General features: G+C 45.0%; 1 protein-coding gene across 1 annotated transcript in view; it reads left to right on the top strand.

Moving 5' to 3' along the window:
- Positions 1 to 261: 261 nt before the first annotated feature.
- TDRP (testis development related protein) overlaps positions 262 to 24,292 on the top strand; it is a 169,180-nt gene continuing 145,149 nt past the window's right edge. Inside the window, exon 1 of the mRNA XM_082252158.1 lies at positions 262 to 496. Within this exon, the coding sequence (XP_082108284.1) occupies positions 419 to 496 (78 nt within the window). The 5' untranslated portion in view covers positions 262 to 418. The remainder of the gene's footprint in view (positions 497 to 24,292) is intronic.

Here is a 24,292-nt window from a genome sequence, read left to right as displayed (position 1 = left end):
TACATGTCCTCATTTCATGACCTCCTTTTTGTTTCTCCTCAGATCCCATCAGTGAGGGTCGCCATCTTCCCGGACACAGCATGTAGATGAGGTGAGTGCTGAGCCCTGACCCCCCCCCCCGGCTGTGACGTCACCGGGGTCCCCCTCATTCCATGCATTGTTCTTGTATGTCCTGCTGTTATCATATTCTCATCTCTCCTCCTCCTCCTCTTCTCCCTCCTCCTCCTTTCCCAGCTCACCCCTCCTCCCCAGGACGATGATGATTACTTCCAAGAGAAGTGGAGTGAGCGGTGAAGGTCTCTGGTTTCCAGGATGGAGTTACTGCTGTGCCCTGTATAAAGTGTAACTGTGTGTTGTGTGTGCTGCCTGCACCTCATCATTCCTCCCAGTACACAGGCCAGCCTGGGAGTCCTGCACCATGTGGAAGCTGAACAAGAGCAAAGTTCTCATAGAGGATTCACCTGATGAGGAGAACCACACTCAGCCTGAGCAGCAGGTAATCAATACACTACCATCCTCACTTCATGTCTGCCCACTGCAACTACTACTACACACCGAATAAGGGGGGAGGGACAGTTACAATTCAATACAGGAGGGTCCTGTGCCTGGGAGCTTACAATCTAAAGCCAGATATAATACAGGAGGGTCCTGCGCCTGGGAGCTTACAATCTAAAGCCAGATATAATACAGGAGGGTCCTACTCCTGGGAGCTTACAATCTAAAGTCCGATATAATACAGGAGGGTCCTACTCCTGGGAGCTTACAGTCTAAAGTCAGATATAATACAGGAGGGTCCTGTGCCTGGGAGCTTACAATCTAAAGCCAGATATAATACAAGAGGGTCCTGCGCCTGGGAGCTTACAATCTAAAGCCAGATATAATACAGGAGGGTCCTGCGCCTGGGAGCTTACAATCTAAAGCCAGATATAATACAGGAGGGTCCTACTCCTGGGAGCTTACAATCTAAAGTCAGATATAATACAGGAGGGTCCTGCCCCTGGGAGCTTACAATCTAAAGTCAGATATAATACAGGAGGGTCCTGCCCCTGGGAGCTTACAATCTAAAGCCAGATATAATACAAGAGGGTCCTGCGCCTGGGAGCTTACAATCTAAAGTCAGATATAATACAGGAGGGTCCTACTCCTGGGAGCTTACAATCTAAAGCCAGATATAATACAGGAGGGTCCTACTCCTGGGAGCTTACAATCTAAAGTCAGATATAATACAGTAGGGTCCTGCGCCTGGGAGCTTACAATCTAAAGCCAGATATAATACAGGAGGGTCCTACTCCTGGGAGCTTACAATCTAAAGTCAGATATAATACAGGAGGGTCCTGCCCCTGGGAGCTTACAATCTAAAGTCAGATATAATACAGGAGGGTCCTGCCCCTGGGAGCTTACAATCTAAAGCCAGATATAATACAAGAGGGTCCTGCGCCTGGGAGCTTACAATCTAAAGTCAGATATAATACAGGAGGGTCCTACTCCTGGGAGCTTACAATCTAAAGCCAGATATAATACAGGAGGGTCCTACTCCTGGGAGCTTACAATCTAAAGTCAGATATAATACAGTAGGGTCCTGCGCCTGGGAGCTTACAATCTAAAGCCAGATATAATACAGGAGGGTCCTACTCCTGGGAGCTTACAATCTAAAGTCAGATATAATACAGGAGGGTCCTGCCCCTGGGAGCTTACAATCTAAAGTCAGATATAATACAGGAGGGTCCTGCGCCTGGGAGCTTACAATCTAAAGCCAGATATAATACAAGAGGGTCCTGCGCCTGGGAGCTTACAATCTAAAGTCAGATATAATACAGGAGGGTCCTGCCCCTGGGAGCTTACAATCTAAAGCCAGATATAATACAAGAGGGTCCTGCGCCTGGGAGCTTACAATCTAAAGCATCCTTGTCCCAGAGAACCCCCCCCCCCCCTCCCTTGCTAAAATCCATTGCATAGAAATCAGTGGGGAAAATGCCCCTCACAATGTTGGCCAGTAAGGAGCATGCCTCTTCCTTTCAGTGGTGCTCAGAATGGCACCTTACAGGTCAGTGGTGTCATGCTGCAAGCTCTAAGTGGCATTAGCGCCCAAACAATTTTACCTGTGAGGTCAGTTCGCCACACAGCATTTTTCAGGAACCGGGGCTGTGTTTTTGCGGTACACGTGTAAGGAAGCGCGTTGATTTCAATGAGCTGCTGCCCTCTGCATGACAAACATAGCAAAGTAGCTTGTGCAACTTTTTGGAGTGTGCAGCTTTGTGCAATTTATTTGTTATTTTTTATTTATACAATGCAACAGTCAAATTTTATTTGCATGTTTCCTAAACATAAAATCACGCAATTTTACACACATTCACAATGCAGCCTTAAAGCGGTGTTCGTGCCTGTTCACACCACAAAAACATTCTCCAGATCCATTCCGCATGCATTTCTGCATGCGCAAATTAATGCGTTTCAGAATGCATTCTGGATACTTTTTTTTTTTTTTTACTGTACTGGGGTTCAGTGCTTTTTTTTAATGCTTTCTACTGCATTCCAGTTCTCTGCAGGCAAAAAGCATTATATACTTTTTTTTTTTTTATTTTTGCACTGCAGTGGTGTGAACTATGCCATTGGGACCCATATAACCTATTTTTTTCATGTGTTTTTGATGCTGAAAAAAAAAAAAAAAAAGCACAGCGCTGCATGTGGTGTGAATGGGTCCTTTAAACCCAAAAGCAAACCTTTATTATATTGCTTCTTACCAATTCTCAGATTTGATGGCTGCATTTGTTTTTTTCCTTTTTTAGTCTTTCTCATTTCATCTAGTGATCTGGCCAGTAAGTCTGTTTTTCAACAGGACAAGTTCTCTTGCAGATGTATCAGTTGCAGGAATGGGACAAACGATTCAACACTGGCAGGTGTGCTTACAATATTCAGCTTTTGTTCATGTAAAGCCTTTATCCTAAGAGGAAATACTGCTGTAACTGATTATAAAGTGTGAACTGGACTTCAGCTTCAATTTGTTAGTGTATTTAAATCTGCTCGTACATATAACATTACCCTTCCTTAAAGGGCCGTACACACTATAAGATTTTCTGAAGACTTTTTCCTTCAGATTTACCTTTTCTATGTAGTGCAAGGGCCTGCCAGGTTGCATACAAATTGAAAGGGTTTAGGTTTGACCTCATATTATATGGTTTTGGTAAGTCTGAAGGAAAAAGTCTTCAGAAAATCTTATAGTGTGTATGGCCCATTAGACTGACAATGCTGCTGTCTACTGTGCCTCCTTTTCTCATTCTCCCACAGTTGTGTTTCACTAATACAAGAGGTATTACTAGCCAGATCACCTGGTGAAAAAAGCCTATTACATTTATGGTTTTGGGTTTATTACCACTTTGAGGAAACCCAAGAAAATTCTAGAGCAATTCTGGTTGAGAATGGCTGATGTGAAGGGGGTGTGATGGTGTTTTTTTTTTTTTTTTATTAATCTTTCTCTTAAATGCGATAGCTGTCACCTGAACTTGACTTTTAGAGATCTACCCGAATGGTAGTCATACAGATGGCAATATTCTGCTATTTCACTACAAATCGGTGACCTGGATCAAGGCAATCTGCCACCAATAGTAAAACAAATATCAGGAACTTATTAAAACTAGAGCAGACAGAATCTGGAGCAGCTGTGCATGGCAACCAATCCGCTTATAGTGTTAGCTTTGAAAATAAAAGCTGGAAGCTAATTGGTCATCAGGCACAGTTTCTCTAGATTCTGCCTGCTCCAGTTTTAGGCTCGGTTCACATTTATGCGATGCGGGAAGGCTGCGAATTCGCAGCCTGTTCCCGCATCGCACACGCACCCCCGGCAGTTCACACTGCCATATGCGATACGCTGGGGGTGTCAATGTAATCTTAACGACACCCCCAGTTTGATCGCATATCGCAGTGCGATCGTGCAGTTCGCACAGGATGGGATCGCACAAGTGTGAACCGCTGTGCGATCCGATCCTGATGCGGCTGCAAAAATGCCTCCTGTGCGTGTTTGCACCGGGTGCGATGCGAATTTAGCCATACAAACTGTATGGCTAAACTCGCACCGCACAGCTGATCGCATGTAATGTCGGAGCAGTGCGCTCCGACATTACATGCGAACCCGGCACTCGCACAAATGTGAACCGGGTCTTAGGGTCCATTCACACTAGAAACTGCACATCTACTGCACGTTTTTTCCTTGCACGTATGCATGCATTTGATGCGTGTTATGTGCATCTACATGCAGTTGACATACGTTTTTCTATCTGCATTTGCCCTTTGATGTCACCGCTTTCTTTCACTGGTCTTCTATGTGCACTGTGATGTGTTGCAGTGTGTTTGCATGCATTTTTGTGCGTTTGTGGTGCGGAAAATGCAGTATTCTCTACTTTTTTTTTTTTTTGACTGCACTGCAATAATGTGAACTATGCCCACAGGATTACCTTGATTTTTTTTTTTTTTTTTGATTGTATATGCAGTTGGAGTGCAGTCCAAAATGCAGCCAACTGCATCCCACTGCGTTTGGTGTGACTGTGCCTTAAGTAATTTCTCCCCATAATGTCTTGATACCACGGATGGTGGTAGGTTGCATGATCCATGTGTTGATTCATTTTTTAATCAAGAAAAAGTTAAATTAGTTGTATGACAAACTAGGAGCACACTGGGACTAATCGCAATATAGCTCGTGTGTGTTTCAGTGTGCAGCGCATTAATTGAAGTTCTCTCAGAACACTTTGGTTGGGGTGTAACAAGTTAAATACTGTACATTCATATCAGTCATTGCCCTGAAGGAGCTTCCAATCTAAGCTACCTATCCTCTCGCATAGATACATACTAGGGTCAATTGGGATAGGAGCCAGCTAACCTACCAGCATGTCTGTGGAGTGTGGGAAGAAACCGGAGTAGTCAGAGGCAACCCATGGAAGCATAGGGAGAACATGCAAACTCCATGTAGGTAGTGTTGTGGTTAGGATTTGGTCAGAGGACTCCAATACTGCACCGCAGAAGTGGTGACCAGTAAGCCACAGTGGTCACCAGTTTGGGTCCAATGGCTGTTGGCAGCTTACACAGTTATTCAGGGATGTCTCATGAGTATGACTGACTAGGTACACCCACACTAGAAAAGATCCTTTTGCTTTGTGATACAAGGATTTGATTGCCACCTGGTAATTGGAAACCTGCATAGAATCTACTTGATGACAAGGGTAGAAAGGGGCTCAACACCGCACTCTATATGTTAGAACTACAAGTCTGGAAGTTGCAATAATAGCCAGTATAGAACCACAAATACCAACATTCAGATAGCAAAACACAGCAGGTAATGAACCACGTCTCAACCATGCAATAGAAGCACACCGTATTTATAGAGCTAAAAGTATTGGCACTGCACACAGCAAGTTTTAGGGTACATGCACACAGCTGTTGTGACACTACTGACATTTTCGCAGGATCAGGCTGTGCAGAAAGAAGGTGTGTGTGTGTGTGTGTGTATATGTATATATATATATATATATATATATATATATATATATATATATATATATATATATATATATATATAATATATATACACACACAGTATCTCACGAAAGTGAGTTTGCCCCTCACATTTTTGTAAATATTTTATTATATCTTTTCATGTGACAACACTAACGAAATGACACTTTGCTACAATGTAAAGTAGTGAGTGTACAGCTTGTATAACAGTGTAAATTTACTGTCCCCTCAAAATAACTCAACACACAGCCATTAATGTCTAACCCGCTGGCAACAAAAGTCAGTACACCCCTAAGTGACAATGTCCAAATTGGACCCAATTAGCCATTTTCCCTCCCGGTGTCATGTGACTTGTTAGTTTTACAAGGTCTCAGGTGTGTTAAATTTGGTGTTTTCGCTCTCACTCTCTCATACTGGTCACTGGGAGTTCAACATGGCACCTCATGGCAAAGAACTCTGAGGGTCTGAAAAAAAAGAATTGTTGCTCTACATAAAGATGGCCTAGGCTATAAGAAGATTACGAAGACCCTAAAACTGAGCTGCAGTACGGTGGCCAAGACCATACAGCGGTTAACCAGGACAGGTTCCACTCAGAACAGGCCTCGCCATGCTCAACCAAAGAAGTTGAGTGCACATGCTCAGCATCATATCCAGAGGCTGTCTTTGGGAAATAGAGGTATGAGTGCTGCCAGCATTGCTGCAGAGGTTGAAGGGGGGGGGGGGGTGTCCGCCTGTCAGTGCTCAGACCATACGCCACACACTGCATCAAATTGCTCTGCATGGCTGTGGTCCCAGAAGGAAGCCTCTTCTAAAGATAATGCACAAGAAAGCCTGCAAACAGTTTGCTGAAGACAAGCAGACTAAGGACATGGATTACTGGAACTGTGGTCTGATGAGACCAATGAGACCAAGATAAACCTATTTGGTTCAGATGGTGTCAAGCGTGTGTGGCGGCAACCAGGTGAGGAGTACAAAGACAAGTGTGTCTTGCCTACAGTCAAGCATGGTGGTGAGAGTGTCATGGTCTGGGGCTGCATGAGTGCTGCCGGCACTGGGGAGCTACAGTTCATTGAGGGAACCATGAATGCCAACATGTACTGTGAACACTGAAGCAGAGCATGATCCCCCCCCCCTCCCTCCCACAGGGGCAGTATTCCAACATAACAACCCCAAACACATCTCCAAGACAACCCCTGCATTGCTAAAGAAGCTGAGGGTAAAGGTGATGGACGGGCCAAGCATGTCTCCAGACCTAATCCCTATTGAGCATCTGTGGGGCATCCTCAAACTGAAGGTGGAGGAGCGCAAGGTCTCTAACATTCACCAGCTCCATGATGTCATCATGGAGGAGTGGAAGAGGACTCAAGTGGCAACCTGTGAAGCTCTGGTGGACTCCATGCCCAAGAGGGTTAAGGCAGTGCTGGAAAATAATGGTGGCCACACAAAATATTGACACTTTGGGCCCAATTTGGACATTGTCACTTAGGGGTGTACTCCACTTTTGTTGCCAGCGGTTTAGACATTAATGGCTGTGTGAGTTATTTTGAGGAGACAGCAAATGTGTGTGTATGTGTATATATCTCCTGACATGTTCTGTAAATTGCTTGTATTTACACCTGTTTTAGATGCACAAACCTTTGTAAAGCGAATAGATGCATAAAATTCTACTTCCATTGCATTCAATTTGCATGCATAAGCGCACATAATACATGTATTTATACATGCTTATATGAAAAGATGTGAATTCTGCTGACCTAGGATGCAGATTTTTCTATTTTGATTTTATGAATCTGATTGCAGTGCAGGTTAACTGATCTTCATAGACAGTGCATGACCCTGAAGAAACTAGTAGAACTTAATTTAGGTACTGATTAAAGCGCTGTGTTTTTGGTGGCCATGTGAATGAGCCCTTAACCACTTTACCACCGGAGGATTTTGCTGTCTTATGTCCAGGCCACTTTTTGCAATTCGGCACTGTGAGAATTTAACGGACAATTGCGCGGTCGTGCGACGCCGTACCCAAACTAAATTTACATCCTTTTTTTTTCCCCCCCACAAATAGAGCTTTCTTTTGGTGGTATTTGATCACCTGTGCGATTTTTACTTTTTGCGCTATAAACAAAAAAAGCGTAAATTTTGAAAAAATAACTATTTTTCACATTTTTTTTTTTTTTTTTATATATGAAACTTCCCCCGCCCCCAAAATGTAAAAATATAATTTTTTTTTAATTTTAGGCCAATTTGTTTTCTGCTACCTATGTTTGGTAAAAAAAATCACAATAAGCGTAATTGCGTTTACTAACTAAGGGAAAGATTTCTGTCTTTTTTTTTTTTTTTTTTTTTTTTTTTTTGCGGGACTGCGACATTGCGGCGGACAGATCGGACCCTTGACTGACATTTTTGACACTTTTGGGGGGTACCAGTGACATTACAGTAATCAGTGCTATATATATATATATATATATATGCACTGTTACTGTAAAAATGACACTGCAGGGAAGGGGTTAATTTTATTGGAGAGGGAGGGGTTAATGTATGCCTGGTGCTTACTAACGTGTGGCGGGAGGTGACTGAGTGACACAGGGACAGATCGCATGTTCAGCTATGCTGAACCCTGCAATCTGTCACTGTCTGTCACTTAGGAGATCCGCCCGCTCTGTTTACACAAGCGGGCGGATCTCCAAACTCGATTCCCCGACGATCGGGGAAGAGCAGCGGCGATCGCCACCGCTCCTCCCCTGGCCTGACTCCCGCTGTGAATGAATACAGTGGGAGCGAGCCTCCGGCGGCGTGTGAGCGCCACCCACAAGGGGAGGAGTCCAGCGACGTAGGTCTACGTCACTGGACGATAACTAACCACTTTGCCGCAGTAGAGCTCGAGTGAGCGGTCGGCAAGTGGTTAAACTACAAGTCCCAGCCACACCCACAGGCCCTGTACCAGTAAAATTTGTCTTTATTTTTCAAAACTTTAAATGTACAAAAAAACAGGCCATATTGGCCGATACTGATATGAGATGGCCAAAATATTGGTAACAAAAAACCGATATCGGTCGATCCCTAGTCAGTACTGTTTTAGGTGTTTGGCCACCATAATGGTAACAAAATTCCCATAGAAATCTTGTCCCAGTTTTTTAGAAGCACTACTTCTATCTGCACAGTAAAAATCTGCATGTTCTATTCATTACAAGACATTTATTGCTTTGTGGGCAGTCTAAAAATGATTTTTGTTGTACAAGCTGCCTTTGAAATCGTGCTCATGCACATGGATGCATTTTTTGATACCTGGGACTTCTAGGTGGTGCATACACCTGCTGCCAGCAGAATGTCAACATCAGTGACAGAAATATGTAGCAGCTATGGGCATATCTGAGCAGTACTCATGTACAGATCCGCATGTGTATAGAGATGTATGCTTGAATGTGAACTTTCTGGGTTTGGCGCATATGACCCTGTACAAGAGTACTGCTCACATGTGTGTACAGCTGCTGTATATTTCGGCCTGTCTTGGTTTTGACAGGTTTCTGTCTGTGTGCTGTACACACCACCTGTGACTTCTGAGTAGCTTAATTTGCCCTTCCTTCCCTTTTTTTATGCTGTACAGGCAAATGTCTATGTTCATGTAAAACGTGGACTTTGGTGTGCTCCTTCAGTCAATATTGGTTGAGATTACTTAGTTGTCTTAAGGCTGGTACACACTGGCCGACGAATATTGGTCAGTATCGGCCAGTGTACAGCAGCCTGTTGGACAGAAGCTGGCCTATCGTCTGGCTTCTGTCGAACAAGCATGCTGGAAAACCAACAGCTGATCAGCGCTTGCAGCCAAGGGCTGTGAGCGCACACCAGTGTGTTCTGAATGGCGGCGGGGCTGTCAGAACACAATAGCTTAGCAGGGAGATCGCTGTACTTGCATTGCATAGTACAGTGAGCTCCTTCTTCCTTTTTTTTTTTTTTTTTTGTTCAGCCAACTGGCATTACAGTAGCTCGGCTCATGAATTACTTAGTTGCCCCTGCTCAGCTCACTGGTAGTGTTCCTGGAAATTGATATGTTGCCAGTGACAACAATGATATTCTGCAGTTAAGTTTTTTCCTATATTTTCTCACACATTCTAATTTAGTATGTTTGGCCTTAGTGGTTTCATGCAATAAATGTTGTGATGTCACAAAAGTTACGCAGCAGCTAACGTACTTGTCACGCAGAAGGCTTCTAAGCTCTTTGAATGATCTTGTTGTTGTACAGTTTACAGTGTAAGCAGACTTGTGTATAGTGTTTAGTTAGCTTGGAGTACAACACAGAACATGCTTTGATGCCCCAGGCAGCAAGGGACATGACTTTCCCAGTGTCTCTTATCTTGGGCTGGTAGCTAATGTGTTATCACTTGTATATCAGTCTCAGCAATACTCAGGAGATACACACCACATGGCTGTATTGCTATACAAGCTATTGTTGTGGAGATAATCTTTTGTAAACACACCCAGCAAGTTTAGCAGTCCTATTTTCTTCTGAAACACATTATAAAATATTGGTGTTTTTTGTAGAGGCAGGAAGTGCTTCGTAGTAATGCTACATCATTTATTAGGCCCTGTTCACACCTGATCGGTTTTCAGCTTGTATAACGCTCAGCTCTCAAGCTCAAACGCCCAACAAGCTAAATTCCATTAATTTCAATGGCCCCTGTTCACATCTCAGCGCTCTTGTCGCCTGAAGCAAAATGCCTGAAGCTCAAAAAAAGTACATGAGCTTCTTTTTGGCAGAGAACAAATGTTTTCAGCCCCATAAACTTTAATAGAAACGCTTGACTTGAGCAGAAAAAAAACGCTTAGAAAAATCTCAAATAGCAGCTCTCCACCCCTAACTTCCTTTCCCTCTCCTCCTCCTAGTGCTTTCTATTGGCTAAACAAAAATGCTGTAAAACGCTTGTAACACACGTCTAAATTGTTTTAAAAAAGCTTTAAAAAATGCCTGAAAAACTCAAGTAAATCGATACGCTCAGGTGTGAATGGAGCCTTAGTGTAGGTGTGCTTTTTTCACTGTTTTGTTCTAGACTTGCAATCTTAAAGAGAACCCGTTGGGACCAATGGCATAGTTGTTGCAGCCATTCTTCATGCTCTGAAGAGCTATAATCTTCAATATGCCCACTCTCTGCTGCTTACAACTTTGAATGGGCACCCTAGAGAGTGATGTTGTATAGCTACTATGCTGTGTTTCTTTACTTTTTTTTTTTTTTTTGGTCATGAAATGGTTTCTTTAAAGCGGATTCCTCACTTTAAAAAAACTGCCCTCAGTTGGTAAAAATATGTAGGTTAAAAAAGAACTTGCAGTCTTTCAGTCTTTTTATTTATCATTGCCTTTTTTCATTCTCCCTCTCTTCTGCCTGTGCCCCACACTCCTTTGCTGCCATTTTACCAAAGCAAATGTCATCGGCAGATTCCTTTTTGCCCTGGCCCACTGCTTGTATGTCTGCAAACTGTAATACTGTACATACTTTAGACCAGGCATGTCCAACATGTGGCCCAGAACCACAGGCAAAATGCGGCCCACTGCCCCCTGGAAATTTTATTTTTTTTTTTTGCTGGGGAGGAAGGAAGTCGAGTCGGGGGCACGGCCACAGTGGCTTCCAACTAACTGTAGGCAGAGGCTGCCTCGGAGCCTCTGTCAACGATAGACAGCACATTGGTGACGTCTATCATAGGAGCCGGTCCAGGAGGCAGGACTTCGTATGACAGCGGTCGCCGGGTAAGCAGGAGATCCCTGCTCTGTGTAATCCAGCGGCTCTCCTCTCTCTTCATTGCAGACTGCATTGGATGGGCACGCACTGGTGAGGCTTCATTGGATGGGCACTGATCAGGCTGCATTGGATGGGCACGCACTGGTGAAGCTGCATTGGATGGGCATGCACTAGTGAGGCTGCATTGGATAGTCATGCACTGGTGAGGCTGCATTGGATGGGCACTGATCAGGCTGCATTGGATGGGCATGCACTAGTGAGGCTGCATTGGATGGGCATGCACTAGTGAGGCTGCATTGGATGGGCATGCACTAGTGAGGCTGCATTGGATGGGCATGCACTAGTGAGGCTGCATTGGATGGGCATGCACTAGTGAGGCTGCATTGGATGGGCATGCACTAGTGAGGCTGCATTGGATGGGCATGCCCTAGTGAGGCTGCATTGGATGGGCACTGGTGAGGCTGCATTGGATGGGCACTGGTGAGGCTGCATTGGATGGGCACTGGTGAGGCTGCATTGGATGGGCATGCACTGGTGAGGCTGCACTGGATGGGCACTGATCAGGCTGCATTGGATGGGCACGCACTGGTGAAGCTGCATTGGATGGGCACGCACTAGGCTGCAAGTGCTGTGCGATCTCCCGTCTGCCGCAGGAGACTTAGGATGTCTGCAGTCAGTGACAGGGCCGCTGCTTCCTGTATAGTTCCAGCTCTGTCACAGGCGGAGTGATATTAAATGTACTCCGCCTGTGACAGGAGCCATACAGGAAGCAGTGGCTCTGCTCTCTACTGCAGCCTCTGCTTCCTCCAGCAGTAACCAATGTCATGACCAGCAGTAACCGCCAGCAGTAACCACACCAGCAGTCTGCAAAATAAGTAGAAAAGTTATGTGCATTAGCATGTGTAAATTGTTGCAATATGTTTTTTTTAATAACTAGTTGTGTTTTGTCATAATATGTCATGTCCTTATTCTTACATGTATGAAGGACATGACATTTTCTCAGGTCGCCTTTCAGGACAGCACCTGGAGAGAGAGCGCAGCTCCACCCAATTCACAGGAAACACTGTAAGATAAAAACTCCTCCTCTTCCACCATGCCTCAGTCATTTGTGTTTCCTCCTCCATGGTGGAAGCATTGCAGGAGCTTGGTGGAAGGGCTGCGCTCTCTCCAGGGGGAGAGGAAAAGTTTGATGCCCATTTTTGTTGATGTATATCGAGGACCATCCCAGCTCCCCTCCCTGAGTACAAAGGGGGTACGCTCCGGAGCCACTGACCTCTCTCGCTCAGGGGAGCAGAGACCCTTCGGAAGATCCTTGTCCGGGTGTCGGGGGTCCGCAGTTCGGCTGCTTAACCGGCAGCAGGCGGGGAATCGTTTTTTCGTTTAAATTTCCCGCATTTTTCGGATCCTGATCCCGGGGACGCGTGGCGTCAATTCCGGTGGACGAGACTTCCGGAGGGGCGTGACGGCTCTAGCTCCGGCCGCATTCGCAGGGGTCAGGAGGCAGGTCGAAGGTCGGTGCTTCCGCTTCCGGTCCACAGCGGGGGACGCGGGAAAGCAGCATTTGAATGTACAAACATTTGGAGAGAATCTGTCAGCACGCTGCACCTTTTCTGACATGGAAGAAAGGATTGCAGCATCGGTGGAAGCAGGCACCGCCAGCACCGGCCAGGCTCAGGTAGGAGAGGTACAGTGGTGCCTCTTTCCCTTACTATTGAGCTTTATTGGGTTTTCTGTTTTGCCTCCTTGGGAGTCCTGCCCTGCAGTTACTGAGTATACGGTTCTCGGTCTTGCAGGATATGTGTTTCTGGGAATCTTGTTACTTTTAAAGTGGGTCACTGCTTTGTTAATCACTAGAGTGGTGGTTTTCTTAAATGCTTCATGGGAATTCATGGTGGCTTCTCTGTTTATTAGGTTAAAGCCACAGTGAAAACCAGAGCCCCAACACCAAGAAGGAAGTGTCCTTTGTGTTAAAACCCACTTAAGAGATTCCTGGTGAAACCCCTCTGCAGTTTGCAGTAGTAATTTCTTTGGGTGTGGTCGATGCTCATAGGCATGAGTTCAAGGCCCAACCATGATAACACCTTGTGTGCTCACAGCTGTGTGTCATTATAAAGAGACTGTTCAGCTGAATAGGGAATTTATCCATTTATGGCACCCTATCCTCAGATTACCAAACAATCGGTGCACTTCTAATCACTGTATTAAGTGTTTCAGAGGATGAAAGGGCGAATGTGCTCTTGTTCCTCAAAAAGTTCAGAGTGGCTGAATCCTCTAGATATAAATTGTTAAAGATCTGGGAGCGATTTATTCCACGTTTGAAATGGCTATCCATAATGGAAAGGGTCTTTCCGGGCCATAGGGTCCTTACAGGGTCCTTTGGAAATGAATTGAAGGACCCAGAGGGGTCTCTTTCTTTTCTAAAATCTCTAAAAAGGTTTCCCTTTGAAGGGGATCAGACACATTTGTGGAACACAAAAACCCAGAGGCGGTTTTCTCACAGGTGTCTTGTCGCACGGATGGCATTTGAGGATATGGGGATATTAAAGACGCCATGGATAAAAGGGCAGATTCTATCCTTAAGAAGGCTTGGAATTCTACTACATCCAGCCTAAAGCCGGCCATGGCCTCCACGGTCGTAGCCAGAAATCTAGAGTGGTGGCTCGACCAGCTCAAGGGACATATGGAGGCTGGTGCATCAAGGAAAGATCTCCTGGAGTCTTTCCTGCTGATCCTAAAAGCAGTAAATACATGGCTGAGGCTTCTGCTGAAACGATCATAATGTCTGCCAGGCGGCAGCCCTCGTCAACTCTGCTCGAAGGGCAGTTGGTTGAAAAATTGGTCGGGAGTTTCAGCCTTTAAGGCCAAACTTTGTGGTTTGCCCTTTTCTGGTGACTTGCTTTTGGGCCTGAATTAAAAACAATTCTTTGACAGAACGGCAGATAAAAAGAGCCTTTCCGTCCAAAAATAAATCGATCCCAAGCAAGGGATTTCGTCCTATCCCGCAATCCAACAAAAAGCGTGAACAGGACCAGAGACCCAGATGGGCCTCTCAGAAAGGTAAGGGAAAAAGTGGAATTCTCTTTACCTCCTGACAAGCAGACCCAAAGCAAGTGACAGCTGCCTTCCAGTGGGGGGAAGACTTTTAGGGTTCCTCCCACGGTGAGAAGAAGTGTCCGCAGGCCCCTTTGTAAAGAACGTTGTGGCATAGGGATACTCCTGGAGTTCCTGGAGACTCCTCCAAGCAGATTTTTTGTTACTCTCAAGGGATCCGGAATGTCTTGTCAGCATGGCCGAGTGGTCTAAGGCACCAGACTCAAGAGTTGTTTCTTCACCTTGTGTGGTGAAGCTTCCTCAATCATGTCTCTGTGGCAAGAGCTGATTCAACAGGAAGTACTCTTTCAAGTTCCCAAGGAGTAACAAGGCCGTGGGTTTTTATTCACACATTTTTCTGGTAAGGAAACCCTCAGGCAAGTATCGGATGATCTTGAATCGGAAGATTCTAAACAGATCTATCAGGTACAAACATTTCAGGATGGACACCATCTACTCGGGGACCAAGCTGCTGTTCCCAAACTGCTTTTTGGCATCTCTGGATTTGAGGGTTGCTTATTTACACATTCCAATACATCGAGACTACCAGAAGTTTCTGAGGCTGGCAGTAAATCTGGGGGAATCGGTCTGGCACCTGCAGTTCAGAGTCCTCCCCTTCGGTCTTTCATCCTCTCCCAGGGTGTTCACCAAAGTGATGGCAGACGCCCTAGAGTCTCTGAGGCTGAAGGGTATTTCCACTGTCCCATATCTAGACGATCTGCTAATATTTGCAGAATCCAAAAGCCAGACGTTGGGACACCTTCAGGAGACTCGGGACCACCTCAGGGGTCTGGGGTGGCTCAGGAATGTGGAGAAATCCAGTTTAATTCCATCCTAACAGATAAAACTTCTCGGGTACAGGATAGATTCTGTCGTCCAAAAAAGTCTTCTTACCACAAGAGAAGATAGTGAAGACCCAGAATGCGGGGGCCCGGATGCAAACCAATCATCAGGTTACAGTCAGGTCAGCCATGGCAGTTCTGGGCTTGCTCACAGCTGCTATCCCTGCTGTACAATGGGCAAGGCTACATTCTCGCCTCCTCTAAAGAGACATTTTGCAGAAATGGTCACATCTGGACCCTCTGGAGAAATTTGTCAAAATTTCCACAAAAGCAAAAAGGTCTCTGTGGTGGTGGGGGAATTCCAGAAATCTGGAAGACGGTCTGCAGTGGTCCTTCCATCCGGACAAACTTCTGACCACGAACTCCAGTGCCTGGGGCTGGGGAGCCCACTTAGATGGTCGGACAATGCAAAGGACATGGTCCAAAACAAGGCCAGGAGGTCATCCAACACAGCGGGAGTTGAAAGCCATTTTCCTAGGTCTTTGGTCTTTTCAACAGGCAGTCAAGGGCCATCATGTCCAAGTTCTCTCGGACAACATGACAGTGGTAGCTTACGTGTCAAAACAAGGAGGCACAAGAAGCAGGCTGCTTTTCATATCTGGCAATCCAGCTCTCCTGGGCGGAGAAAAATCTTGCCTCCTTGACAGCTGTTCACCTAAAGGGATCACAAAATCTTCTGGCAGTTTTACTGAGCAGAAGAAAAGTACTGGAATCAGAATGGAGTCTGAACCAGGAAGTATTTTTGGAGATGGTGGAAGCCTGGGGACTTCCCCAGATAGATCTGTTTGTTTGTCAACAGAACGCCAAGGTCCAAAGATTCTTTTCCCTCCACAGGGAAGATCAGGCCTGGGGCTTGGATGCTCTAGCTCATCCATGAGACTTCCCTTTGTCTTATGCATTTCCTCCGTTTCAACTAATCCCATTAGTTCTCAAGAATTTCAGGGAGGAAAAGACAAGTTTAATCCTGATCACACCTTTTTGACCAAAAAGGCCTTGGTTTGCTCCCCTGGTGAATCTGGCCTCACAGCCTCCTTGGAAGCTCCTATCCAGGAGAGATCTACTAACACAGGGGAACCTGATTTATCCGGAGTTTGACCGTCTACAACTGACAGTGTGGTTTCTGAGGAATGCCTCCTAAGAGCCAGAGGCCTGTCGGAAAATGTCATCTCTACCCTTCTCTCCAGTAGAAAGAAGGTGACCAGGGACATTTATATGAAAGTCTGGTAAAAGTATAACTCCTGGTGTTCCAGCAACAGCTTTGAGATTAAAAGTTAGTTTCAGTGCTGAAGTTTCTCCATGAAGGAATGGAGAAAGGACTGGCAGCCAGCACTCTAAAAACGCAAGTGGCGGCTCTTTCAGTTTTTTCGAAAGGACATTGTCCCAAGAGACTTTAATTAGAGAGGCTTCTCTGAAGAATTTGGTTTTGAAAACTATCTTCCTGATAGCTATTACCTCGGCCAGAAGAATTAGTGAAATTCAGGCCCTTTCAGTGTCAGACTCCTTTCTGACATTTTTTTCAGATCGAGTTGTGCTGCGTACAGACCCAGCATTTCTTCCAAAGATTGCTTCATCTTTTCAAGGTCACAAGAAATTGTGTTACCAACCTTCTCCTCAACTCCTAAGAATACTCGTGAGGAATCCTTTCACACATTGAATGTGAGGAGATGTTTGCTTCAGTTCCTCCTCGTAACTAAAGAATTTAAAAAATCAAATGCATTATTTGTTGTCTTCTCGGGATCTCGCATAGGAGAAAAAGCATCTAGGAGCACTCTAGGCAGATGGCTCAGAGGGGCTATTGAGCAAGCTTGTGTAGCTCAAGGTGAAGAACCTCCAGAAGGCATTCTAGCACATTCCACAAGGTCTGTGGCAACCTCATGGGCTGAAAGGGCCGGTGCTTCGCCTGAACAGATCTGCAAGGCAGCTACCTGGTCCAGTTTCTCAACCTTCCTTAGATACTACAGGTTGGACTTGTTGTCAGCTCAGGATCAAGCCTTCGGCAGAAAGGTTCTGCAGGCAGTGGTCCCACCCTAAGTGTAAGTTACTCGCTTATCCTCTCCAGGTGCTGTCCTGAAAGGCGACCTGAGAAAACCTTAGTTACTTACCGGTGACGGTATTTCTAAGAGCCTTTCAGGACAGCAGCAGCTACCCCCCCCTGGTTTTTTGTTTATAATCTTTTGTAAATGTTTAACCTGCGGTAGTTGTTTATGTTCTATTTTTTCCAGCATGTCGGAGGTTACTCTAAATGACATGGTGGAAGAGGAGGAGTTTTTATCTTGCAGTGTTTCCTGTGAATTGGGTGGAGCTGCGCTCTCTCTCCAGGTGCTGTCCTGAAAGGCTCTTAGAAATACCGTCACCGGTAAGTAACTAAGGTTTTCTGGCTGCCTAAGTCACATGTGCTAAGGGTGCAACTATCCCCCAGCATATAACTGTAAATATCCCAGCATGTGCAGTGTTTCTGACTCCTACCACCATGACCACTTCAATCACTGAAGTAGTCATGGTGGTTAGAGTGTTCCTTTAATATCTCTCAGAAGAAGTAAACATCTGTATACTGATTCCATTTCATTTGATCATCCTCTAGTTGTGTTAAATTAGTGGGGGGGGGGGGGGGGGTGGGCGGCGCGGGAAGGGCGCAGCTGCGTTTTATTACTTATATACCTTAACTGTTGTATATATTTTATATGCGGCCCAAGAAAATTTCTCTACACTCAATGTGGCCCAGAGAAGCCAAAAGGTTGGACACCCATGCTTTAGACCAAGCCATGCACCCCATCTTACACATGTGCCATATGACATTACATTCATCTGTTTGGAAAAAAAAAAAAAACTTCCACTGATATCGCAGGGATGGTAGTTTTCTAACAGATTATACTAATTTTGTATGGTGCATGTGCAACATGAGGGGTGTGATTATACAGGATTTGTATAGCACCAACAGTTTATGCAAATCACTTTACAATATAAAGAGGGACAGTATGATTACAGAAGGAATAGGAGGACCCTGCTCATTGAGCTTACTATAATTTATCTACCGAAGACACATTAACCCTGACACGAAGGGCAGCCATACATGAACTGAATTTCCAGTCATGTATGGGCTGGTCGGTTGTACAGAAGTTTGATTTATAAACAGACTTTTTTTTTTTTTTTTTTCTCTTCTACAAAGTCACTGTAAAGATTCATTGCATCCCTTTTTTTTAATTTGTTTTTTTTTTTTTCTTTACAGAAGAGAAAATAATAGTCCTTTCACATAAGCTTTCTAATCAAGTCTGCATTTTCAGTTTTTCAGGCAGGCCAGATCAAAAGCACTGTGTAAGGCCCAGTACACACGATGGGCTGAAAATTTTGGCCAGTGTGTACAGCTGTCTGTCCTACTGAAGCTGGACTAAACAATCAACAGCTTCTGTCAAACACGCATGCTGGAAAACCAGCATTTGATCAGCGCTCTTAGTCAATGGCTGTGAGTGCTGATCAGTGTATTCTAATGGGGGGGGGGGGGGGGGGGGGCAGTCCTGCTGTCCGAATACAATGTTTCAGTGGGAGAGATCGCTGCATCAACATTACTTGTGTTGGTATGGCAATCTGTCAATTTTTTTTTTTTTTTTCTTTCTTTTTTTTTTTTCGTTCAACCTGGAAAAAAAACTTGAAAGTGTGTACCCAGCTTAAGGCTGCCTGTAGAGGAGTTGTTTTTATTATACAGGATTAATATAGCACCAACAGTTTGCGCAGGGCTGTTTTTTCTTTTTTCAGTTTAACCAGCAGGATTACTTTACTATTACTTTATTCCCCTATCCAGGTGCTTGCTGTGAATACGGGGAATCCTCCCCACTGTGCTATTGTACTCTGACAATGGGGGGACTTCTTTGCCATCAGAATTCACTGATCAGCTATAGCCTGCAGCAATGATCAAGCATGGAAAATCTGACAGGGCAGTTGTACAGAAGTCAGTAAATCGACTTCTGTACAACCTCCCTGCCCATACATGGATTGAACATTGGCCGGTCTCTGCAGAATAGGCCAAATTTTGATCCATGTATGGCTGGCTTAAGGCTACGTTCACATGTGGGCGTAGCGGATCGCGGGAAGAATCGCCGCAATCCGAAAATCATTGCAAATCGTGGGACGCCTGTGCGATTTCCGCCTGCTGGATCGCGGTAACATTGCACAAACAGAATCGCGGGACGCATGGCGCCCAAAAAAGGTACAAGAGCTTCTTTTGTGCGTCATGCGTCCCGCAATTCTGTTTGCGCGATGTTACCGCGATTCGGCAGGCGGAAATCGCGGCAACATCGCACAGCGTTTGGGGTGCCATTGCAAATCACGGGCATCGCACAGGCGTCCCTTGCTTTGCAATGATTTCTGGATCGCGGGCAGAATCGCAGTGATTCTGCCCGCGATCCGCTACGCCCACATGTGAACGTAGCCTAAAGGTCACCATACACAATACAATCAGATTGTAGAATGTCTTTACAACCGACCTTTGATCTAGGAATACTATGAAATATGATAACCTGCCTAAACTATCCAAACAATTTGTATCCAATCAGGCAGCCTCTTGTATTACATACTTGTTAGAGATAAAGGATATTGTACTGTCGTATTGTAGTGTGTGGTGAGGTAAATTTATGGAAAGGCAGATGTAACCCAACGTGCATCTAAAAGGGAAAAAAAAATTGGAAAAGGTCTGCATCCTTTTCCCTTTTTCCAGACAAATTGGGACAGTCTATTGTAAACAGATGCCCATAATTTGAACACGGGTCAGGACATTTTTGCTGATAAAATGGAGAAAAAAACTGAGCATGCACAGATGTCTCAAAAGTTCTGCTCTCATCCAGCAGGAGACCTCTGTTCCCAGCTGAATGAACCGGAGAGTGCTCAAGTAAAAATACCCATACAGGGGAGGCTTATCTTGTAATTGGCTATCACAGTCATTGTGTTATCAGTTCCTTGGTCTCCATGCTGGGGGGCATGCGAACGATCGAGCCTGTTGCCAGCAGAAAGGTATGAATATACAGTAGTAGGAAAAGAATTAGCCGCACATCCAGGGATTCCAATAGGTTTCAAATACCTTTATTTCCAAAAGTTGCAAATGATGACACCAAAGACACCAGCATGAAGTCTCGTAGACGCGTTTCACACATACATCTTGTGCTTGATTAAGCACAAGATGTATATGTGAAACGCGTCTAGCACAAGATGTATATGTGAAACGCATCTACGAGACTTCATGCTGGTGTCTTTGGTGTCATCATTTGCAACTTTTGGAAATAAAGGTATTTGAAACCTATTGGAATCCCTGGATGTGCGGCTAATTCTTTTCCTACAAGTGTTCCCACGGAGGCGGGCCGGGGCCAGCACTCTACTGGATATCCTATCTCCTGGCAATCACCACACATTATACACCTGGAGCAGTGTCTTTCCTTTCTTCAGTATTATGAATATACAGTATGTGGCAGCATAGCATAAGGCTTAGTCCATGCTGCCACATATATGCTTATAGCTTGACAGGAGGGGGTTAAAGGGTCACTTTTTAGAAAAAAAAATAAATGCACATTTTTTATTTTTTTGCAGGTAAAAAAAAATGTGCATTTATTAATTTTTTTGTGGTCTGTAAAGCACTGCACCAGCGATTAGCAGATTTCATGCAGATCTGTCAGTGTGTTTGCCTGCACATCGCGTAGGGGCAAGTCGATACATTGACAGGAAAAATTGATGAACTACCACGCCACTCCACAGTGCCGTGGTAGTTCATTGAGAACTACAAGCCGACAGCTGCAAAGGCTGTTGGGGCTTGTAGCTCATTCACACACAGAGCTGTGTGAATGAGCGACGTGTCGTGTGGTCGGTCCCCTGCACTGCTGCCTCGATTTCAAAAAGTGACAACTAGTGCGGGAAACTTTTCCTTCAACTGCTGTCACGGTGAGGGGGGGGGGATCGGGCAGCATTGGGAACATATTACATGTTCCACCCTAATAACGGGTGGAACATGTAACCTGTTCCCAAAGGTAAATGTATCAATTAATGCAACATTTTACAATTAAGGCCCAGCTCCAGGCTACAATCTATACTTCTCCCATCCCCGAAAGCAGGATTTAACTTCTACATTTTAAAGGAGGAGACTTATAATAAGGTGTCTGAAGAAAGGACTGTCTTGCTTTGTTTTTGCTATATGGCAACAATTTGTGTTCTCAAACAAACAAAATATTTGCCAGCCTGCAAACAACTCTATTGGACCTGTCTAACAGTACTGTAAGCGCCGGTTCACACTACCGCGACGCTACTTTAGGTGGCGACCTCCGAGGTCGCAGTGCAAGCAGCGCGCCGCGACCTCGGAGCGGCCGCCACGGACTTCATAACATTGAAGTCTATGGCGGTCGCCTCCTGGTCGCCCCAAAGAAGCTCCGGACCCTTTTTCTAGGTCGGAGCGACTTGTGTCGCTCCTATTAGAACGGGTCCGTAGCTTCCCTATGGGAGGCGACCTGTGAGGCGACCAGGTCGCCTCACATGTCGCCCTAGTGTGAACCGGCACTTAGACAGGGTCAATTGGGTTGTTTTGCAGGCTGGCTGGTAAGTGTGCTGGGAAATAGTTTTTGTGGGTTGCACTTCCATTTGCACCTTGCTGTACAACAATTTGAATTCTGCCTCTGCAATGTGGAAGAAGGAAAGGCATAATTGGATGCAGTGTGACATCACATGTTCTGCTTTTTTGAATTCTTTACATATATTTTGGTCCGCTTATGGCCCCTTTGTCATGGGGCGGACCCCATTTAGCAGACCCGTTTGCTCAGCAGGGGGTTCTCTCCACTGATCCCTGCTGAGCAGGCGGATGACAGCTCCGTGTCCGCTTCGCTAGGCAGAGTGGACACAGCCCCCTCTCCTCTATCGGGGCAGTCAAATGGAATTTGACCGCCTGTCCGTTTTCTATCCGACCTGGTCGCCTGACGAATGGCGAACGTATCCCCATCCGTCTGTTTTTGGCAGTCCAGATCTGATGTCAGTGGACACGTCTGCTAATATCCGATCGGGTCTGCCTGAAAAATAAACAGGTGGACCCGATCGGAACGTTCGTGTAAAAGGGGGTCTTTGTCTTCTGTCGTTCACGCGAGATAAGGCTAGCATCAGATGTATCTGCTTAGTACTTGAGCTTGTGTTCCCCCTTCACAAGTCTGCATGTGTATGTATTGATTGTTCAAAGAACAATGCTTCAGGCCATGTTCACACCTGAGAAATGTGAAGTTTCATCAAAAGTGCTGCAAAGCTCCATACTATGACTTCCATTATATTCCGACTGTGGTGTTGGATTAAGCTTGTCACTCTAAAAAGTATACAAGCTTCTTTTGGGTCAAAGTTGTGCATTTTGGCCCCAATAGGTTTCAATGGAGTGCCTGGAAAAATTGAGCTTAAATGTGTGTTTTTCGTTTACTTTCTTGCTTGGTAACTAGCTTTCAGGTGGGTAAAAACTTCCCCCAAAGCAGGCTATGGTTGCAGGAAAGAAAATAACTAGATTCCCCTATCAATACAGTGCTGGAGGAATCCCTCCCATTGAGCTGTTGTGTTGTCCCTGGAAGGGGGTTGCAAGGAGCTGTCCTTGTTGGGAGAACACAGTGATTACTGCTAGCAGCTATAGCTTCTGGCAATATTTGCATGCTAAAAATCTGGCATGCCATATGTACCCATGGATTGACTTGGATATAATCAGCCTGCCCATAGATGGATCAAATCGTGGCCAGTCCTTGCTGAAACGGCCAAGATTCCATCCATCTATGGTCTGTTTAAGATGCAACACACACATTTCTGTGAAAATGCTCACTTTATCAGAACTAAACTACTCGTGAATATTGCCCATAGCAGGATTGTGTCACTAAACAAAATATCTTAATGAGAAATCTCCATTGGATGCTGTCTGTAATCAGTCTAGGTTCAGTGACACTTTGCAAAGTTAACATATTCTATTACTTTAGTAATACATCAACCCCACTGTATCCTCATTTTGTACCTATTACAGTACATGTGTTTTTTTTTTTTTTTCTCTCCAGGTACAAGACAGTTCAGATGTTGCATAGTGTTATCTTCCAGTTATATGATCATTCACTTTCTAGAGTTTTTTTTCAAGTGGTAGGGCAACAGACCATCTAAAATATAACACTTAAAATGTTATGAGACCAAACTCTGTGCCCGAGGCTCTGCCAGCTATACATATTTTTATACATTCAATTCCAGCATGTCTAAGGTTGGCGCACCCTTATTCATCTTTTCAATTCCAGCATGTCTGCATGACCTGTGTATAATAAACAGAAAACCTATTCCTCTTCAATTCCAGATGTGCAGATTGGGTAGCTTTTGTTTTAGCTTTTGGCTCCCTTTCTAATTAGACGCATTTTACGCCTTGTTGGCTCTGATTTGTTTTGACATCCTGTGATAAGCTAGTAAAAAGCAGAAATGTGAAACGATGCTGCCGATTATAGGTGAAACCCATGAATTTAAATTCAAGCTTTCAAAACCCCTTATGTTATTTTTGACTGGTGTGATGAGCTAGGGTGGTCATACACACCCTAAAAGAATATGCAAAGCCACAGCAATCAGATTTTGTGGGTAAAAAATAGTGAGTTAACATGTACCTATCATGGCACAAATAGTTTTTATCCACAACTGGCCACTTGTGGTTTCATTTCTTGGCCAAATATGAATCCAGTTTACATCCCCTTACATTCTTCTTCTTGCCATAATACAACATGTGACTTTTTGGCTAGGCATTCATGATTTGGGGCTATTCAGTTTAATACTTCCTTTAGCCCCAGGCAAAAGAGAGGGCTTGATAGGCATAATGAAGTCATTTAAGATGCTAAAGCTGGCTATAGACTGTTAGAATCTTAGAAAAGGTTAGAATCTCCCCCAGTTCAGCAGGGATCAACTGAGATTCGAAGTATGGGCAGGTTGAATGTACCCAAGTTGATCAATTGATCGATCAGTCTGTCTGAGTGACTGAGTCAGTGTGTGGAGTGGACTGTCTGTCTGTCACTAGTGCCTCCCCTGGAGCTGGAATCACTGACTGGAGTCTGGACTGGAGTGGAGTCAAGTGTGAGACAACACCACCACCAAACGACCAGGAGCCAAGGCCTGCTGCAACAGCAA

The sequence above is a fragment of the Pelophylax lessonae genome, assembly GCF_965119305.1.
Source record: "Pelophylax lessonae genome assembly, chromosome: 3".
NCBI lineage: Eukaryota > Metazoa > Chordata > Amphibia > Anura > Ranidae > Pelophylax > Pelophylax lessonae.
Note: the sequence above shows the minus strand (reverse complement) of the source record. Positions and strands in the feature narration are given on the sequence as shown.